The sequence below is a fragment of the Chenopodium album genome, chromosome 5 (genome assembly GCF_948465745.1).
Source record: "Chenopodium album chromosome 5, dcCheAlbu1.1, whole genome shotgun sequence".
NCBI classification, from domain to species: Eukaryota; Viridiplantae; Streptophyta; class Magnoliopsida; order Caryophyllales; family Amaranthaceae; genus Chenopodium; species Chenopodium album.
In genome coordinates, this window is record NC_137838.1 from 32,651,165 (window position 1) to 32,672,204 (window position 21,040).

General features: G+C 34.9%; 1 protein-coding gene and 1 pseudogene across 1 annotated transcript; both read right to left on the bottom strand.

Annotated features, from left to right (window-relative positions):
* Positions 1 to 1,605: 1,605 nt before the first annotated feature.
* On the bottom strand, positions 1,606 to 20,549 carry LOC145630653 (uncharacterized). Its single transcript, XM_081682862.1, has 6 exons — positions 20,245 to 20,549; positions 19,989 to 20,100; positions 18,403 to 18,447; positions 12,279 to 12,387; positions 9,837 to 10,098; positions 1,606 to 2,094 (listed from the first exon to the last, which is right to left on the bottom strand). Exons 1-6 carry the CDS (start codon positions 20,293 to 20,295, stop codon positions 1,894 to 1,896), a joined length of 780 nt encoding a protein of 259 aa, XP_081538988.1. The 5' UTR covers positions 20,296 to 20,549; the 3' UTR covers positions 1,606 to 1,893.
* LOC145630652 (protein ANTAGONIST OF LIKE HETEROCHROMATIN PROTEIN 1-like) lies at positions 5,641 to 6,948 on the bottom strand (annotated as a pseudogene).
* Positions 20,550 to 21,040: the final 491 nt, after the last annotated feature.

A 21,040-nucleotide genomic window follows, 5' to 3' on the forward strand; every position in this document is an offset into this window, starting at 1 on the left:
GATACAAGATATTTTTTTTTTGACAAAATATTAATGATACAAGATATTAATGATACATCTCATACTCAATTTGTTTTCAAAAATTCGACTTGCTTATTGTAAACATGTGTTACTCGTATTTTTCAAAAAAACAAAATACGTGTAAGAAAAAGTAAAACAATTAAGAGAGGAATTGAGTGGTAAAAAGTTGGAAAGGTGTAAGAGAAATATAAATAGTATTGGGCATTGGGATAGCCAGGGTTGATACGTAAGTAAAAATTAAGTGCACCCACAATGGGTAACTCACAAACCTTCCCACACCACTCCTCTCATATTTTGGGGCAGCTCATCATTATGGTGACTTGTGAGTAACTCACCCCATGAGGCACATATCGCTTACAGGTAACTGACATCCTTAGACCGTATGCATCAAGTTCATTATTTTAATTATTTTTGTGTCTTCTAATTGTATAAAATGGACGTCGGTTTTGCAAAAAAGTTCCTTATTTTTTATGTTGCGCCAGCACCACAACGGACACTTGGTTATCATTTGAATATTGTAGCCATTAGCTATATTTGAATGAATATTTGCCATTAATTTGTATAGTTTTAAAAGTGCTAATTATCTTATAACGGTGAAAAAATAAATAAATAAGTAAATAAATAAAATAATTAAAGTTAGTCAAAGTAAAACACATAAATAATGTAAAATTCAAACTGTTGCAACTAAAACAGAATAGAGTATATATCTTCTTAGGGCTTGTTTGGTTAACATAGAAACTAAATTCTTATGGTAATCTGTATTTCATGGGAATTTATTTCCTTAATACAATTTCTAAGAAATGGCCTTAAGTTGTTTGGTTCTCATACAGGAATTATAATTCATAGAAATTTGAGGTGACCATGGGGGAGGTAGGTAATTACCTTCCCATGTTTTGTAGAAAATCATAATTCCCATGAATTTTCAATTCCTCCATTTTACTTTTTGTTGTCAACCAAACAACTTTCCCACTTGCAAATTCACATGAATTTTCATTTCCTACATTTATGAAGGTTAACCAAACAACACCGTAGTATTAGGCTACATCTTCTTGTGGATTTTTTGGTACACTAGTTTAGAGATACTTCCTCTATATTTTTTTAGTTGCATCACTTTGCAAATTACAAACTCCTACGCAATTTTTGGAGCTGAAAGAGAGAGAGGGAAAAACAAAGACTCATATGATAGGAGAGAGATAGAGAGAGTTTATTAACTAAAAAGAAAAGTGATGCAACTCATTCAAAACTTTTATTTAAGAAAAGTGATGCAACTAAAATGAAACGCGGGAAGTATAATTTCTTTTAAAAAGTGACTACATTTAAATTCACTTCTTCAGCACAACTCCAATACAATGCAGACTTGCAACGTACCAAGCATAGGTTGTCTAATTAAGTAGTTAAGATTGTATCTTTCAATCTTAAAGTTAAAGGTTTTATTTTTAGGGGCAACTGAGAATGGGGATTGCTTATCCTTTCCCCTATCTCAAAATGTCTAACATGCTTACCCATTCGGGTTCCCACGTGGTATGATAGATCTTCTTACCCTAAAAATTTATAATACATAAAGTAATAAACCAACACCAATCCTACTCCAAATTCCAAAGATATGAGCTAATCGATTTAACATAAATTACAGTGTTCCCAGACAGAGCATCATCGTTTTTTTTTGGTCGTGTTACTTTGTTGGTTTACGTTAATAAAGAAAACTGTTTGCTCTTTGATATAAACAGCTGGAGAAGAAGGGGATACCCAAGAAACATAAATGCAATGACAATATACAAACTTGTTTTTCTCCATATAGGACATTTCTTCCTTACCTTTTCTGCTTAACTGACGGCCAGTACTCAACATCCAATCTTGATGGCGAATGATCAACTATCCCCCAAGTGCCAACGTCTCCTGATTACGATGCCTCAATCTATGCCTACGGTGGGCCCTTTTTTGACTGCGACTCTGCACTTTGGCTGAGTTTCCAGATTCATCAGGCAGATGATGAGGCTCCTCATTTGTAGATGAATACCCAAACAAAACGTCAAGAGGATCTCCATATCCAAATATACTAATACCAGGTTGTACCTGCAAAAAGCTCACATCAGACATGACAATTTGGCATTAGAATCAGCCATTGTTCCTTTATAACAACCAAATAAAAAAAAATAATAAAAAAAAATTATAAACAGATTGCATGTGTGGTCACTGTTGTATACACATATCTCAGCAATCCAACAGCTGATTTGTGACGGTAGGACAGAACTGTGTCCTATATGATGACAACTTGGCTAATTGAATCCAACATCTGATGTTTGACAAGAGATTCATAAAGGTTTACATTTGAAGAAACAAGTATGATCACTATCAAATTTGTGCCAAAAGCCAGTTTCTAAATAACAATGTCCTAAAGTCCTAATAGAAAGACAAGAAAAGCAATTTCATATGCATAGTCTCGTAGCAATCATAAAACAAATCAATCAACCAATTAAAGTGTTGATCACAAAACAAATGAGGAAAAAAAATCCATTTTGAAACTTTATTGCCATTATTGAAGGATATTAGGGAAATGCAAGAGTGATGAGAATTATGATAAGTATAAAGATATTATGAGATGTGAAATCATATCGAAGGTGAATCGGAACCTCTATGCAAGCTTGGATACGAAAGAAGGGGAAAAAGAGATCAATACCTTTGCTCATATAAGAAAAAGGAATTAATGCAACTAAATTAAAAACTTTCATTTATAGAAAATGATGCATCTAAAAAAACAGAGGATGCAATTCTTTTGCTAGATTTTTCTCAAACCTTTATGTTTTTACTCACATGTTTTTCCTCTCGATTTTATCACCTTACCACATATTTAACACTCTCGTAAATTTTGTATACCCATTTTGTTTTCCACTTTACACACTTTTTTTTTCCAACGTTTATTCAATTGATTATTTTGCTATGCTCATTTCCTTTTTATGATGGTTCCCGATTTTGATTCATGTTAGTCAAACTCAATTTTGGGACTAAGGCTTTATTGTTATTGTTGTTGCTGTTGTTGCAAGACAATTTTGAAAAAGGTTTTCCTAAATCACCAATAACAGGATGTGATAGTCAATAAGAGAACAATAACCAAGCCCCCAACCCACAAATAAAACTTTAGAAAATACAATTATGCTGCTACTTAGAGCCATAAACGGATAAACTAGGTGAATGCTTTAACTGAAATACTTTTGAGTTTTGAGTACAAAATTTTAAAGTAAACAAAGGCTTTGTTCTTTCTATCTACTAAGAGCAACTCTAGTTGCAAGCTATTTGTTAAATTAGCTTGTCATGCCACCTAGGATTGTAAAGCTATTCTTCTTTCTAACCAATTTATACCACAATGGTTAAGCTAATTGTCATTTGGTTTTTTTCAAAATATTTTTAAATAATTAATATTTTATTAGAGACAATTAATTTCTAAGCTAATTAGCTTAGCCAAGCTCATTTGCTTGGCAAAGCTAAGAGCATCTCCCATGGTGTTTTTAAGGACCTGCTTGCAATTATGAAAAATAAAAATAGTGTTGCTTGACCATTGGAGCACTATTGAAATATCTACTCAATTGAGAAGTACTGCCGAGTTAAGCTACACTGCCTGGAAATTTTCAGGATTTATAAATTATTTTTAAAGATTGGAAAGTGGGGGACACGGGTTCATTGAGAGTTATACGTGATCTACAATTGCTAAACAGATAATGCAACATCTTTTTTTGTTTTTTATTTTTATTTTTATTTTTATTTTTATTATCTTTTTCTAAAAAAATACATTTTAAAATAAAATTTCCATCTTTATCACAAGTCTTAACTGACATGTAGCTGATGTTGACTAATGTGCTTCCTAGCTTATAGGTTATCGGTATACTTTTTTTATTCTTTTTCTTAAAAAAAATTACTAACATTCATTCGTAAGTATTCACTTGTACCTAGAATGTACAAGATTATAGGTATTTTTAAATTTAAAATTTTTTATTACTTTATATAATAACAAATTAGACTTTATCAATAAAAGATTTTGCCAAAATTCTAGCCAATGTACAATATTTGGTAACCATATCTAACTTTGAATTATCAGCTAATGTATCTATAAATAAGTTTTATAAACCTAAGAATACAACCAGTATATTGTTTCGTAAAAACATAATCTACAAATACTTTCATATCTACGATTAATTCCTAGTAAAAAAATTTAGATGGATGATACGGATAATCCATTTAGTCAATATTTTGGTTAGGGAAATTCATCAAATAGTGGAAATTTCACCTCAAAAAATTCCTACCCTCAAAGACACTACCGCCCTGGCTACTACTATCCAAACACTACAATGCCTAATTTGCAAGACAATATGCCAAGCTACTATCCTCAACCTCCATTTCCAAGTGAATCTAATGTGGTTCATGATACTACAAGAAGAGAATCTGTAGGGGCCTCTAATATGCACCAAGTAACATCACTCCAAAGGTCTCAAATAGAGTCAAACACTCCTCACAGTGATAATATACAAGAGGAGGTAAATGCACAAGCTGCTACTAGTAAGTCGACAAATAAGCTTTCTTGGACTCAATACATGGATGAAGATTTATGTAATAGTTGGATAGATTTCACAACTGATTCTATCAAAGGCACCCATCAAAGTAAGGCGGATTATTAGAAAAATCTTGTAGAGTATTATAACAATTGGAGAAGGGAAGGCCCTCCAATAACCATTGAGCAAGCCACAAATCACTGGTATAAAATGAGTCCTGAGGTTAATAAGTTCAATGGGTGTTATATACAGATTAAAAGTGGTCACCCAAGTGGCAATGACGATGAACAAATGATTAGTAATGCCCTAATACTTTTTACTAGCAAAAGTGAAAACAAGAAAAAAAAAAAATTACTTATTTACATTCTTGGAAAATTCTTCAAAATGCCCCGAAGTGGGAGGATTATGTTTCTACACAAAGTAGTTACACAAAAGAACAAAGATTTCTATTCCTAAAGATAACACTACCTCTTCCTCAAATCCTAATACTAGTGAAATTGATAACGTGAAAAGGGGAGATAAACGACCAATGGGACAAAAAGCGGCTAAAGCAAGTGCGAGGAATAAAAGTAAAGTGAAAGGCAAAACAACTCATCTTGACGAGAAATGGGGTAATTATCAAGATATACAGTCAAAAAGACTTTCATTGTGTGAAGAACACATTCGACAACAAGATTTCGTGATACTTTGCAAGGAGACATCTAATATGGACGAAAAAGCTAGAAAAAATCATGATCAAGTATGTGAAATCATTAAGGCCAAGTATGGAATGTCATAATCACAAATCAAATAAATATGATGACTACTGAGTCAAGTATTTTAAGTTTTTTTTTTTTTTTAAAAAAAAAAAATTAGAGGGCGGTATTTTAGGTGTTTTCGGTTGAACTCAATAAGCAATTTATAAGACTTTTCCTAACCTTTTCCATTAAAAAAAAAAAAGTATTGATAACCTTTCTCCCTAAATTTATTTGCATATTTTGTAATAAACATTTGACAATACACTAAATAAAACTAATTAACAAAACAACGTTCCTTAAAAAAAAAAAAAAAAAAAAAAAAAAAATCTAGCAACTTAAGATCAACTCAAATTATAGCTACCAAAACGTGACCAAATATGCTCAACTAAATCAAATCAGCCTTTAACCGGTGATGCATGTTGCATCTCTTTCTAGATATGACTCAAAATTCTCCTCATGTCCTTGATGCACATCATCAACAACACTTGGTGAAAATTCATCGTTAGAAAAGTTTTTGTTATAAGTGTGACGCTCGTCTTCGACAATCATATTGTGTAATATAATACACGCATCCATAATATCGTGGATATTGCATTTATGCCAACAACGTGCAGGCCTACGAACTATAGCAAAACGAGATTGGAGTACCCCAAATGCCCTCTCAACATCTTTCCTTGCACTCTCTTGCTTTTCCTTAAACAAAAGCCTCTTCGGGTCCTGGGGATGTGAAATTTTTTTAACAAATGCAGCCCACTCAGGATATATACGACCAACTAGATAATATCCCGTTTCATACTCGGTGCCATTAATGGTAAAATTAACCTCCGGAGCCTGTCCTTGCAATTTCTCTTGAAACAAATTTGATCTACATAGCACATTAAGGTCGTTGTTGGATCCAGCAACACCGAAATATGCGTGCCAAATCCATAGATCTATTGAGGCCACATCTTCGAGCATTATTGTTGGATATTTATAATCATCTCGAGTGTATTGTCCTTTCCATCCACTAGGGCAATTTTTCCATGCCCAATGCATACAATCAAGACTTCCAAGCATGCCCGGAAAGCCATGGTATTCCTCATGCATTTTAAGCAATCGTTGGACATCATTAGCATTGGGACTTCTCAGGTACACCTCTCCAAATATTTCAATAACACCACGATAAAATTTAAATAGACACTCCATAGTCGTGCTCTCACCAATCTTGATGTACTCGTCAACAGCATCAGCTCGAGTTCCATAAGCTAATATGCGAATAGCAGCATTGCATTTTTGAAGAGGGGACAAACCCATTCTTTTTGCAGCATCAAACCTTTGTTGAAATATTTAGTGTGATTTTTTAAGGCCTCCACTATTCGATTGAAGACCTCTTTCCTCATACGAAAACGTCTTCGAAAAAAATATTCCGGATATACTGGTTGTTCAGAAAAATAATCTTTGTATAAACGTTCTTCACCACCTTCACGATCACGAGGAACAACCTCTCTCGAGGGTGTTTCATATTGTGAGATTTTATATCGCCCGATTTCTTCATGTGATTCATCAAATAATTGCTCTTCCCAAAATTTATCCCAATCAAAGTTACTACTTGTAGAATTTGGACTTTCAGAAATTTTGAATTGGTAATATATGTATATATTAGTTGAGAATTAAAGGATAGAATGAATGTTTACATGATGAAATTAAATGCAAGAAAATATAAAGGTGATAACATATACGTTAATACAAGTATATATGCTACTTACTAATGTTTATATACATTTTATATTTTAGTTGATTTCCTTCAAATGTTAGTGCTAGTTTAGCTCCACAAATCCTGGAGACAAAAGGGTGAGGAGGAATTAGTACTATGTAAATTTCTTTGCTAAATATAGTTCTGTATGACCATGTATTCTACTTTCCCTTCAATTGATCTACTACTTTCCCGATCAATTTACTTGATGACAGATTTTTTTTTTTTTTTTTTTTTTTGACAAGGACTTAGATTTATCATACATGATTTATAATTACAAAAGCTAGTCGAGTAATAATTAAAGTTGTTGTATACATATATAATGCTCTCGTAAAAACATAAACGTGTCAACTGAAAAAGGTGTCATTGTATACATATAACATACAATCGTAAAAATATAAATAATATAAAAGACATACTCATGTCGACTAAAAATCGGAACAAGCATATACTACTCTCTCTATCTATATATATTTATTCAATCCAAGTTTTTGTATGTATATAACAAACTTTCGTAACAATGAATATAAATGATAAGTCAAAGTTAGTCGTGAGTGTTGTTCGTAACAACCTTTCAATTTTCTTGAAAAAAGTGCCCATTTTTCAGGAGAAATGGCATTATATATGCATTTTACAAAACGAATATGGTATGAAGAGTATGAACTAAAATGAGTTTTATGAATTGAATTTTTTTGGTTGTTAAATAATGGATTTTATTGTAAGGTCTAAATAATGTGTGGAAACAATAACATTCATAGTGGAATGGTACTGAGATTTAATTGATTTTCTTAGGATTGTTTTACTTCATATCAATATTTAAACGTAATTATTCTAATTAGGTATATTGGTCCAATGGTCCTACATTGTACATACTTAAGCTTGGTCCTATAAACTTTCGTAACAACCTTTCAATTTCTTTCTCCAAATTTTTTTTCTTTTCATTGGTTAGCCGTGAGCTAGTGTTGGGTGTTATATATATATATTTGAACTTAGACAAAAGTCCACTCTTTTGAAAAAATGATATGCTGAAGGCAAAAAACAAGAAGTAGCAAATTAAAAACAAAGCTTTAACCACTAATGATAGAAAAATAACAAAGAGATTAAGAATGCTACAAAACTTAATACATAACATTAATAATAAATTAAACATTACATAATATGCAAATAAGGAATGTTATTTTGTTAATTAGTTTTATTTAGTGTATTGTGAAATGTTTATTACAAAATATGCAAATAAATTAGGGAGAAAGGTTATCAATACTTTTTTTTTTTTTTTAATGGAAAAGGTTATCAATTCTCTTGATGAAAATATTAAATACTTCGTATAAGCTTAAATAATCAAATCGCAAGCAAGTCATCTTATAATACAAGTACAAAACAACTTATATGAAATTATATTATTGCATATAAATTTTTAATATTAATAGCAGACACAACTTATGAAATTATATTATAATTTAGAATTTTTTGGTAAAAGTAAGTAAAATAGCAATGAAATTTTCAGCTCATATAGTGTAGTAAATAAAGTATTACATGAAAGCTACAAATTATATAGCAAACCATTGGAGTACTTTGTAGCTTGAAATAATGATGTGGCAAATCAAGCAACAACTTCTTGTAGCTTGCCATTGGAGTACTTTGTAGCTTAAATAGGTTGTAGCTTTAAAAGTTAACACGACAAAGCAAGCTACAAGCCTTTGTAGCTTACCATTGGAGATGCTCTAATTATTGAATTATCCTCCAATTGTTTGGCTATTAACTTGAAAAATATAAAAATTGCAAGCTAGTCCCCAAAAGCAACTATTGGAGTTGCTCTAATAAGTTTTGGATCAAATAAGTTCAGATAAGGACTATTAAATGCAATAATTGTAAAATTGATCGGGCCGAATAAGTTCAGATATAATTCTTAGTTTAGTCATTCAAAATGCCTCAAAAGATCCGTATTATTCATCTCACAGTTGGAACTTTCAAAGTTTCAAAAGAAGTATAGAGGCAGTTAGGTATAAGCCCTAGGCTTAAAGTTGCAGAAATGAGAGAGCTGGGATACGATCAGTAGATTGAAGCAGAGTATGAGCATTAGGGTAACGGTCATCAGGCCTTGGTTGAGTGTAATTCTTGTTTCAACTGGAAGAGAAATCACCAGCTGTTCTACTATTATATTCTTGTATCAGATCAGAGCTAAACTGGCAGTTCGATAAAAATTTACTTAGCCTCATTAGTTAGTATTTCAGCTAATGTTTATCTTAAAGGGCTAAAGAGCCACCAAATATAAGAAATACAGTTTATTAAAGCAATCAATTGTGGATCTACAACATACGAGTAAAAAAAACTCTAGCTACACTCATCACAAAGTATGATACTTAATGACTCATTTGCTTTGCCAGGAGATGGCAACAAGTCAAATTTCAAGCATAGGTCATCAAAACCACTACTTACCGCACTAATCAATATTCCATAAAAGAGAACATGGAAAACAAAAGCAGCAAATTATATGAAAGTTTTACAGTGGTCGTTTGAAATATTGACAACCACAATGTTTTAATGATTATGTAGTCTATGATTGACTTAGTTTTCTCAAATTATAAAGTATATTTCTTTAATTTTGGTACAAAATAGTATCATCAACGTTTTTTATTTATCCAATTTTTAGTTTATTTATGTAATTTTTATTTTAATTTTATAATTTCTCTAAAAATAATTTTTTTATGTTGGATTAAAATTTTCAACAATTATATTTGCATTGTAGATATAAAAAGACTGATTGTGTTTATATTATAATGTAAAAAATCATGAGCATACACTCACAGAGGATTGTTTATTCTCCACACCAGGGCTTCTCAGGTTGACGTTAGAATCATCCTTTCTCTGTTGATGATATACACCTTTCTTAGCAGACTCATGGTTCATATTGTCATCAGTTGTCCGGTGATTATCGACATGCAGATGCCGTTGCCGATATATTGGTTTGGAACATCCAGGGGTTGAATCATTAAATATTTCTTCACGGTAGAAATACTTGGAGAAAGGCTTCATTTTCTCAGGATCATTGCCATACTTCTCCAGTATTCTGCATTTATAATCAATAGCTCAGCATCATCTAAAAGATTTTGTCTACTCAACAAACATTAAATGGCAGCATGAAACTTGGACTTCATATCTATCTATATTGAAATTGGAGACAGGGATTAAAAAAAAAAAAAAAAAAAAAAAAAAACAACTAAAAACAAAAAACCAAGAATACTCTGCTTGAACATTTGGCATGCCTTTTTTTTATATATTGATTCGGAAAATGAAAGCATAGCTCTACATAGACAGTAGTAAAACCTTTTACTAGCTCTACATAATTGTTATTGCATACAACATAAAAGGTTAAAGAAACACAAGTCAGACAAGTGTCAATGATATTTTAGGCAAAAGGAAACGTAGCCTCTGAAAATACTTCCTTTGAATTTTAACTTGCAATTCAAAAATATGTCAAAATGGATCTTTTTTATTGTCTAAAATTAGAGTTTTACCCCTACTTTAAACAATATTACCCACCAAAACACCCCCTAACATTAATTATACTCCTACCATATACAGCATTATTTCCCTGACTTTAATCCACCACAAGTCATGAACATTTACAAATTTATTCACTCCCTCTCTCTCTTCATCCTCCCCTTTTCCCATGGTAGCCACCACCACCAACCCGACTCCCCTCTCCACTACCACCATCCCTCCAAATATATATAACTTAACACCACCACCAACACCATATCTACGAATCATAACATCCCAATCACCAACTTCACAACCACCCCTGATTTGCAAAAGGAGTTTCTGAAGTAAGATGCATACACTATCAACCACGAAATCAAAAGCTTGTTTAAAAAGCAGGTTAGAATTTTGCAGCAACTAAAGCTATAAGACTGAGGCAGTCCTCATGCTCATAACATGTTTAATTTGTTTTATGAGCGCCTTTGTTTGGCTTTTCCACAAACAAATCCACATTTGCTTCTGGACACATTCAGAACATCAAAATAAGTTTCAATATAACGGAATGCAGAAAAACTTGACTGAGCTATATGGTATGCTCAAATCTACTAAAGGCAATATCAAGGAGAAACTTGCCAAGGACATTTTAATGGTGAGCAAAGAGATTGGGTTAAAGAAGCAAGGAAACAAAACTGATATTGACCAGCAAAGCAGAAAAGCAAAAAAGTAGAAGAAAGAATCCTGGTGATAGTTCCTTCCCAAAATACGAGGATCAGAAGAACAACTATGTTAACTCTACTTCGTGTATTTTATTTACTGAATGCAATTTTGCAGCTACTTCTTGAGTCTCAGATACCAATTACGTTTTACTCATAGCTTCAAAATTAGGGGTAATAAATTAGGGTTTACTAATTAGTTATAATAAGAATATGTTGGGGCCTGGAAAATCATATATTTAGTAAAATAAAACTCCATTAATTTTAGCCTTTAAGAGTTTTTGATAAATGAAGGGAAAAAGTTCAGTGTAGGGCAAATCAAAGAATAATGATGAAAATTGAAACACTAACCAATACACCAAAATACCAAGCTAACACAAGTGCGAGCCAATTTTTTATTACTTAATTGTTGCCAGATATAATACCCATATGATATAATGCCCAATTGGTGTTCTGGCCCCAAAATCTGAAAAATATGGAAGCAGGTCATTATGTTCCATTTCTTAATAATCATCATAATATAGCAGAATACAAAACGATTTTGCAAAGGATGAACTTCCAAGCTCCAAGCATTGAAACCTCCAGCCTCTTCCCTCCCCAACCCCAAATCATAAATAACCTCAAAAACCAAGTGCTGGCAATCAAGAACCTTCCAACTTTTGTTCCATAACAAAAAATAAAGAGAAATCACACTTCCACCATTGAGCCAAGTACCTTCCAAATTATGTCACTAACAGAATCCAGACAAATTCAACATAGCTCTTTGTATGCTGAGTGGTCTTTAGTGTTCTTGCTCAGGGGTGAGGGTGTATCACAAATGAAGCATATGAAAGTCATGGGAAGATGTAGAAATTAAACATAAAGCAAAGCCACAAGGCCCACAAGTACCCTAAGTTACTTTTTCTGAAATGCAATATGTTGATTAAATACTCAAGAGACATACAAAGCCAGCAATACCATCAAATCCAAAGTTAGTTTCAATGAATCATGATTGCCCATTTCAAAATTAACAGTGCTAGAAAACAACTTAAGTAGTGTGAGACACTGTACCTACATTTTTTCCAGCTCATACTGCATCCGACTCCCATCCATTTTCAGAATACGATCAGCACATGTGTTTACAGATTTACCAAATGCCCAACTTGCAGTCAGAAACCCAGCTCCTACAATAGTAGAGATAATGACGTCATACATACGATGATATAGATAGTAAGAAAAGCCTTAAATGTTAATTCATGGCAATCATATCAGGTCATCTGAGAACTAAGGATGGACAAACAATTTTACTTAGCACTAATACCGATTATCTAATTGAACAAAAAATAATATTGCATTAATGCTACAAAATAGGAAAATTACACTTTAATAATTCCAAGTTTGCTCAATTTACTTTAAATAATCCCAACTTTGATTATTCCATAATAATCCCAACTTTCACTTGCGTTTTCTTTCTTCAATCCCAAACCGGTCAACAAAAGTCAATGACCCGGTATTTCAAGTTACTTGACGCGTGTCGGGTTGTGATTGGTCCAAAAATTTAAAAAAAAAATTAAACAAAACTTTTCAATTTTAAAAAAAAGTCTTTTTTTTTTCTTTTCTTCTTCTTCCCTTCAAACCTTCATGACTGCACCATAAATAATGCAGCAGCTCCACAACCGACCTCCACCACCCCTCCCCTCCAAAATCCGATAACCAGTCACTACCATTCAAGAGACCAGCCCAGACGTGAGGTGCGATTCACAATTGCAAGGAGGAAGCCCAAACAAGGGCCTGATAAGAGAACTTGAGCTGGAATGATGGCTGGAAGTTAGTTACAAGGAGGGGTAAATCAATAATCAAGGGGATAAGTTTGTTAGTCCTTGTTTTGTGTGATGAGTTTGTTATTTCTAATTATTGGTTATTTTTGTGTATTTAAGGAGGAATTGTGAAGGGGAAAGGCATCTAAAAAATTCTTGTGGAAATCTTTCCTTGGAGAGCATCCTTTCCTCTCGAAAAAAAGGAGTTGTATTGTGGTTTCTCTGACTTGCAATACAATCTATCATAATTTTGGCCTGCTATTTTCCTTACTCTGCTTTAATTGTTTTGTTTTTGTACTAATCTCTAGCAAATTGGTATCAGAGCGGTGACGATCGGAGCTGAAGAAGACAATGGCACAACTCACCAATGCGCAACGCATGGACTTGATGGGGGATTCCGGCAAGGGTAGCTCAGGAGATAGCTACCGCTCTAGCTAAAACTGACATCAATGCTATCCGAACGGAGGTTCGCTCCTCCGTGGTGACTGCCAGGCCATCGTGACCCCAACGGTGGTCAATGGGATAACCCGTTCTCCGCGCAAAATCAGCTTGATTATGGAGACGGTGGTTTTCGGGGTGGCCAATCAAATTGGAAGTTGAGGAAGCTCGATTTACCACTCTTTGATGGCACGAATCATGATGGGTGGATCCTAAGCACCGAGCGTTTCTTCCATTTCTACCGCTTGTCGGAAGAGGACCATCTCGAGGCGACTGTAGTAGCGCTTGATGGTGACGCGCTGTTGTGGTATCAGTGGGAGCATCGTCGCCATCCCACTTTGAAACAGCTGCTACTTCGCCGTTTTAGGACACAGCCACCGGAACACTCCACGATGGCTTACGCACCAACAGCCTGGCTCAGTGGTGGATTACCGGCGTCGGTTCATCGAACTCTTGGCCCCAATTGAAGGAGTACCTAAAGAAATTGCTAAAGGGCAATTTATAAACGGTTTAAGTGAAGATACCCGGGTCGAAGTTCGTTTGCTGGATCCGATTACGCTGGATCGGGCCATGGAGCTGGCTTTGCGGGTCGAAGAGAAGTTAAAACTCAGCCCACGACCCAAATCCCCTTCTAGCCCACTCAGTTGGCGTACCCCCTATCCAACCCAAACCAAAACACCCCAACCTACCCACCAGATCCAAAACACCCCAAACCTAAACACAAACCCGGCCTACAAAAACACCTTCACCACCCTCGAGTCTGAGAAAGAGCTACTACAAAAGAGGGAGCAGGGTCTATGCTTAGATGAGGCTACATCTGCTATTGAGGCTCTCAAGGCAGCCATGGTTAGGGCTCTCATACTAGCTGCCCCTAATTTAACTCTCCCATTTATAGTGGAAACCGATGCCTCGGGGCATGGTTTAGGAGTTGTCCTCTTACAAGAAAACCATCAAGTTGCATATTTCAGCAAGGTCTTGGGTATGAGAGCTCGAACCAAGCCTATATATGAAAAGGAACTCATGGCTATTGTCTTTGCTATTGAGAAGTGGCGACACTACTTGTTAGGGAGGCAATTTGTTGTGCGAACCTGCGGTTGGAGCAAAAGGAGGTGGGTCAAGCTTACCAAAAATGGGTAAGTAAACTCTCGGGGTATTCTTTTGATATTCACTACAAACCAGGGCCCACTAACAAAGTGGCGCATGGTGTACATGCTGAGTGTGCTTCCTTTGGCTTCTTGTGGGGTCCAATGGAAGTATATTCTCTCATTCATAAAGAAAGACAAGACCATTCAGCAACTTATTTCCCAGCTACAAAGGGGGGAGCAGGTCCCAAAAGGGTTCACCCTTGATAAGGGGGTGTTAAAGTATAAGAATAGAGTGGTCATTCCTAAGCACAGTGAACTTACCCCCAAGTTACTTAAGAAATACCATGACTCTCCGGGGGGACTTCAAAACTTACCAACGGCTTGCTAGTGAGTGGTATTGGGCTGGAATGCGCAAGGATGTGACAAAGTATGTCCAAAATTGTCACATATGCCACCAGAACAAGGTATCCACTCTCTCTCCCCTTGGGTTTCTTCAACCCCTTCCTATTCTCGAAAAGGTTTGGGAAGACACTTTCATGGACTTTGTGGAAGGTCTTCCTAAGTCCTTTGGTTGGGACACCATATTGGTGGTGGTGGATAGGCTGACCAAGTATGGTCACTTCATTCTCTTGAAGCATCCATACACTCCTCGGTGAAAGAAGTGGTTAGGTTGCATGGTGTACCTTCCTCTATAGTGTAGGATCAGGATAAAATCTTTCTCATCATTTTCTGGAAGGAACTATTCTGGTAACAGGGCACTACTCTTCGGCGAAGCACGGCATACCATCCTCTAACGGATGGCCAGACCGAGGTGGTTAACAAGGGGGTTAAATCCTATTTGCGCTGCTTTATGAATGGGAAACCTTCTAGTTGGCAACTGGTTGCATTGGGTAGAATATTGGTATAACACGGCCTTTGATACAACAACTCATTGTACCCCTTTCAAGGCTCTTTATGGCAGGGACCCACCCCATTTGGTCAGGTTCTCTCCGAGAGACACTGCTATCTCTTCCTTGGAGGATCAGCTTCAAAAAAGGGATGCAATTCTGGATGATTTGAAGTTTTACTTGGTGTAGGCTCAAGTTTACACGAGGCAATGTGAGAATAAGTCTCGAAGGGATGGGGAATTTGAAGTTGGGGATTTGGTTTATCTCAAGTTGCAACCGTACAGGCAACATTCTATGGTCAAGAGACAATCTGAGAAGCTGTCACCTCGCTATTATGGTCCTTATTCAATTTTAAAGCGTGTGGGAAAAGTGGCTTATCGGCTACAACTCCCAAAATCCACCCTCTCAACTCAAGAAGGCCATGGGACCAGAACTGCCTACTTCTCTGCCTGCCTACCCAGCTTTCTGCTGACTTAGTGTTGGAGGTGGAACCTGAGTCGAAATTCTCATGCTGCAACCGAAGTTCTGATCAAGTGGCAACAAGACTTCGAGACGGGATGACCATGATGAAATTGTTGCTCGTTTTCCTCACTTCCACCTTGAGGACAAGGTGTTTTTTTAGGTGGGAGGTATTGCACAGGTGCGATTCACATATGCAAGGAGGAAGCCCAAACAAATAAGAGAACTTGAGCTGAATGATGAGCTAGAAGTTAGTTAGTTCAAGGAGGGGTAAATCAGTAATCAAGGGGATAAGTTTGTTGGTCCTTATTTTGTGTGCTGAGTTTGTCATTTCTGATTTTTGGTTATTTTTGTGTATTTAAGGAGGGATTGTGAAGGGGGAAGGCATCTAGAAAATTTTTGTGGAAATCTTTTCTTGGAGAGCATCCTTTCCTCTCGAAAGAAGGGAGTTGTATCGTGGTTTCTCTGACTTGCAAGTTGCAATACAATCTATCATAATTTTGGCCTAATTTCCTTACTCTGCTTTAATTGTTCTGTTTCTGTACTAATCTCTACCATACCACCCCTTTCCCTCCAAAATCCGACCACCCCCACTCCATCCCCTCCAAAATCCGATCACCCCATCTCCTTCCATACTACAATCATCAATAACTAAACATCATCATTCAAATTTAAAATCCCAATTTTTCTGATTTCTCAACTCCCTAAACAAACCCAACCAATAATTCTTGCTTTACAAACATCACTTGTTCTTGCAATATGCAATCAACCTGACAAAATCAGTAAGATTATGATATGATCTAGGGGTGGTGGTTCTAGGGGAAGGGGGGCGACGGGACGGCTGTCGACGAAAGGAGAAGAAAGGGCTTGGTTTTCTGGGGGAAGGGAGGGGATCGGTGGGGCATGGGGTTCTAGTGGGAAGGGGTGGGCCGGGTGGTTTTCTGTTTTTTTAAAATAAATTTTTTATTTTTTTTAATCTTTTTTATTAAGATAACATGCAACAAGTGGCAAATTATTTGTTTTTAAAAAATTTACCTTTTCTTCACGTAACCGGTAATCGGGATTGAAGAAAGAAAACGCAGCTGAAAGTTGGGATTATTGCAAAATAATCAAAAGTTGGGATTATTCAAAATAAATCAGTCATGGGATTATTAAAGTGTATTTTTCCAAATAAAAAAAATTCAAAATTCAATCAAGATTAGTAAAAGAATTGATTTCACACAGCTAAGTTTAAAGTAGTGATATTTGATCCACAGCTATGGCAAATTGGCAATCATAGCCACATGTTTCTTGACTACATAATACCACTATCATCATCTCTTCAATCCCAAACCGGTCAACAAAAGTCAACAACTCATTACTCTAGGTTAACTAACATGTGTCAACACGTGATTGGTTAAAAAAAATTTTTAAAAAATTCAAACCACCCACAACCTACCCCCAAACCACCACCTCTTGGCCCCACTCGCCACCAAATTTCGCCGCCCAACCACCCTAGCATCGGAAACCGGCCCCCAACCCCAACACTGCTTCAAAAACTGTCATTGCCGCCCTTCACAACGCCGCCCGATACTATTCCCCTCCCTAACCAATCCCCCTAAATCGACCCCCTCCCTTCCCACACCGCCGAAATTGACGTCACCTTCCTTACCAAACCACCGAAACCGGTCGGTGCTCCCTTCTCCTAACTTAGAAATCGACTCCCTCCTTTCCCATTTTCGATAACTTTCCTAAGCTCTGAAAACTTCCCTAGAAAACTAGAAAACGTTTGCTGTTCGAGGCTAGGCTAATTAGGGTGCGGGGAGCAAGGGAGGTGTCGGAAATTAGTTGTGGGCGCCGGAAAACGAAAATCGGGGTTGAATTATAGTTGGGCTGGGGAGGCAATGACCACCAGCAAGCATAGCATTTGAGTTTTTTTTTTTTTTTTTCCTTTTTTTTTTTAATTTGGTTTTAGTGAAAGTTGGGATTATTGCACATTATTCGAAAGCTGGGATTATTTAAAGTAAATCAAGGAAAGTTTGAATTATTAAAGTGTATTTTTTCGTTTTACTATCTAATCATCTATGGGACCAAAAGAAATTATAGCCTCGGAATGAACCAATTTAGCTGGAACTTATCCAAGAATTTTCAAATTCAAAAATCTAAACATTCAACCACACTAATTAGTGCAGAGAATTTTATAATGCATTATTTTTCTAGCTTGATGATATACATGTCCTTATCTAAAGAAGATTTATAGAAAGTGTAACTACTGCATTTTAAATTTTATTGGAGTAAGTGTTGCTAGAATATACCTTCTTTTAGAATCATCAGTGTTAGCAATTTAGCAGAAAACTACAAATCTACAATTAATGAAATATATGACCGAACAAGGAACACTGGAACAGCATGAAAATAGGAAATAAAAGGACACAATACAACTATTCAATAATTAATATTGTGCTTAAGAAATTCATATTTTTCAGTAACAATATTAATTATACATCAGATACGAAAAACAGAGCTTAAACTACCTGCAACAGGTATCACACGATTAGCAGTTCTCCATTTTCTCGTCACTGCAAGAACAAAAAATTTCGATTAAACTAATAGAAGGAACAAAAAATTATCAAAACATTCGCTATTGTTTGGCTTTGGAATACGATGGACACAAATCAAAATGACTCGTATACTTCCTTGTGCTTTTTTTTTTTTTTTTTTTTTGTTAAGTAGAAAGTGGTTGTCGATTTTTAAATCAAGGGTCCAATAGAAGTAATCTCTTTGAAATTTTTGAGTTAACGATGCATTGATAGATCCAATTCATCCAAACATTTTCTTTGCCAGAGGTGGGGAGTGTGGTACAAGCATTGGAATAAAATTAGTGTTATGCAGAAAAGAGAAGGGGAATAAAACCATCAAAGTTCCCAAGTGTGGTAGAAGTATTGGAATAATATTATTATTATGTAGAAAATAGAAGGCCAATAGAATAACCTCTTTAAGATTATACAAGTTAATGTAATTAGAGGTGCCTCATTAAATCAAAATTCTATACTTAGTATTACTCCCTCCAAAATTATTAACAAAACTTAGAAGCAACAAATCGAGCTTCTATGATTCTATAAACCAGCCATGATTCTCATGAATGAAGATTCTATATCCAAACAACAATAAAGCAACTATTGAACAAAAGCAATGCCAATATAAACCATGTGTCAACATTCAAAAAACTAAATACAAAATTTCTAGAAAAAAAACAACAACCATTCTATGACTAACCCCCCAAAAATTCCTGACATATAACAACTCATCATAAAATCACACAACAATTATCCATTACAAAATTGTAATTTTCAAAAGCCTAACTCCACAAAGTGATCATATACTGACGCTTGGTATAACTTAACAACTGCCTATAAAAATATTCCTAACCTATCAAAGGTAAGGCCATTGTATCCCAGCTAAATTGGAAAAAAATCTAGATAGGATGGTGCTGTTGTTCACTAAAATAGGACAAACCTATTATGTTAAATCCACTTCATCCTCTAAGTTATATATTAATATATTATCCCCTTTCCATCATTTTTTTGTTCCTGTTTTTTTTTCAAATTTTGTAAGGCACATCTTTGATGATAATTATCTTTAATTACTAATACTAAAAATTATGAAACGTTTACATTTTGAAACCATAAATTTAGAATACAACAAGATCCCAAATGATAATTTTTTTTTCCTTACATATTTGTAAGAGTTCCTAATCATTGTTTAGGCTCTAGAACTATAAAATTCCCTCTAGCAACACCAAAAGAGAAAGGAAGAGTTCTTTGCATAAGAAATAGAGTATGTCAAATAAAAACAAATATACATTTCTCCTAATACAACACATTTCAAATGACATTAAATGATAAATTTTTAGCTGCAATCAACTGCAGACATAATTGAACCCACTATATATAAACCAAACCCATATCAGATTCTCGACTAGGTATGGTTACATTGACATTTTAATTTATATGATCATGGAAAAGTTTCACAAAATAGCCAAATAAACACTTAAACACATACCCTTGTCCGAAATCGGAGTCCAAGTAAATAAGGTAGTAGAAGAGAGAATCTAACTTACCAATCCAAGCAAGACCTGAGGCAAGACCACTTCCTACAGCACAACTCTTAATGGCCTGAGATTTCCACTCAACAAACACTTTTGATTCTTGGGTGGTCATTTTGTCTTGTCCCTATTCAATCAAATGAAAATTATCAGCTTAATAAACTATAATTCCTTCAAAGAAACGTCTGGGTATTGCTAATTAACTGTTCAATCACTTGAATGAAAGTGAAAATTAGGGATTTTTAAATGAAAATCCATTTAAAAAAAATACCGTTTTGGAGAGGAGAGATCGGAAGAGTTCGTCTAATGCAGGTCCTGCCATTTTGATTCTTTAAATTCAAACAATTTTTTTATGAAAGTTTGAATTTCCTCTGATATATATGATGATTCCAAGTTTAGCAGCAATATGTTTCTGGTTGCAAGCCGCCAAGCCGCTAGTTGCTCCTACTTCCCCGTTTCCCTAATTGAAAATTTGCAAATGGATTTCAAAACGCATGATCTACGGAGTATCTGATTTTCGTGATAGTGATATTTGTGTAAATAAGGGGTTGATTGGTTGTGAAAGGAAACATGGGAAAGTTGGACATCTTAGGAATTGAAATTCTTTGATGGCCTATTTGGATACTTGGATTTCATTTGAAATCATGGAATTGGGCCAAATATATTGTTTGATAAATTTAGGAATTTGGATTTGTATTTGGCCTAAATCCAAACCAAGCTAAACTTATGTTTAATGTTATGAATTTCAAATTATCATTAAAATTACGTCATTTTAAATCCTTCATTCTCTTCTTCATCATATATCTCTAGTTCTCTATCCAACCTCTTCAACTCCTCCTCCATTACCATCATTACACTACTACAACATTTCTCAACTACAGAATGAAGGCAATTGCAACAATCTCGATGTTTACATTTTATTTTATTTTGCTCAATTTGAAGTAAGATTCAAGTTTTAATGTTGTAGACTCATCTTAATTTTACAATTTCTATTATTTGGCATGTAAAAAAAAAAATCATTCAAAAAATAATTTATGGGTAAAATTAGGGTTTATAAATTCAAATAT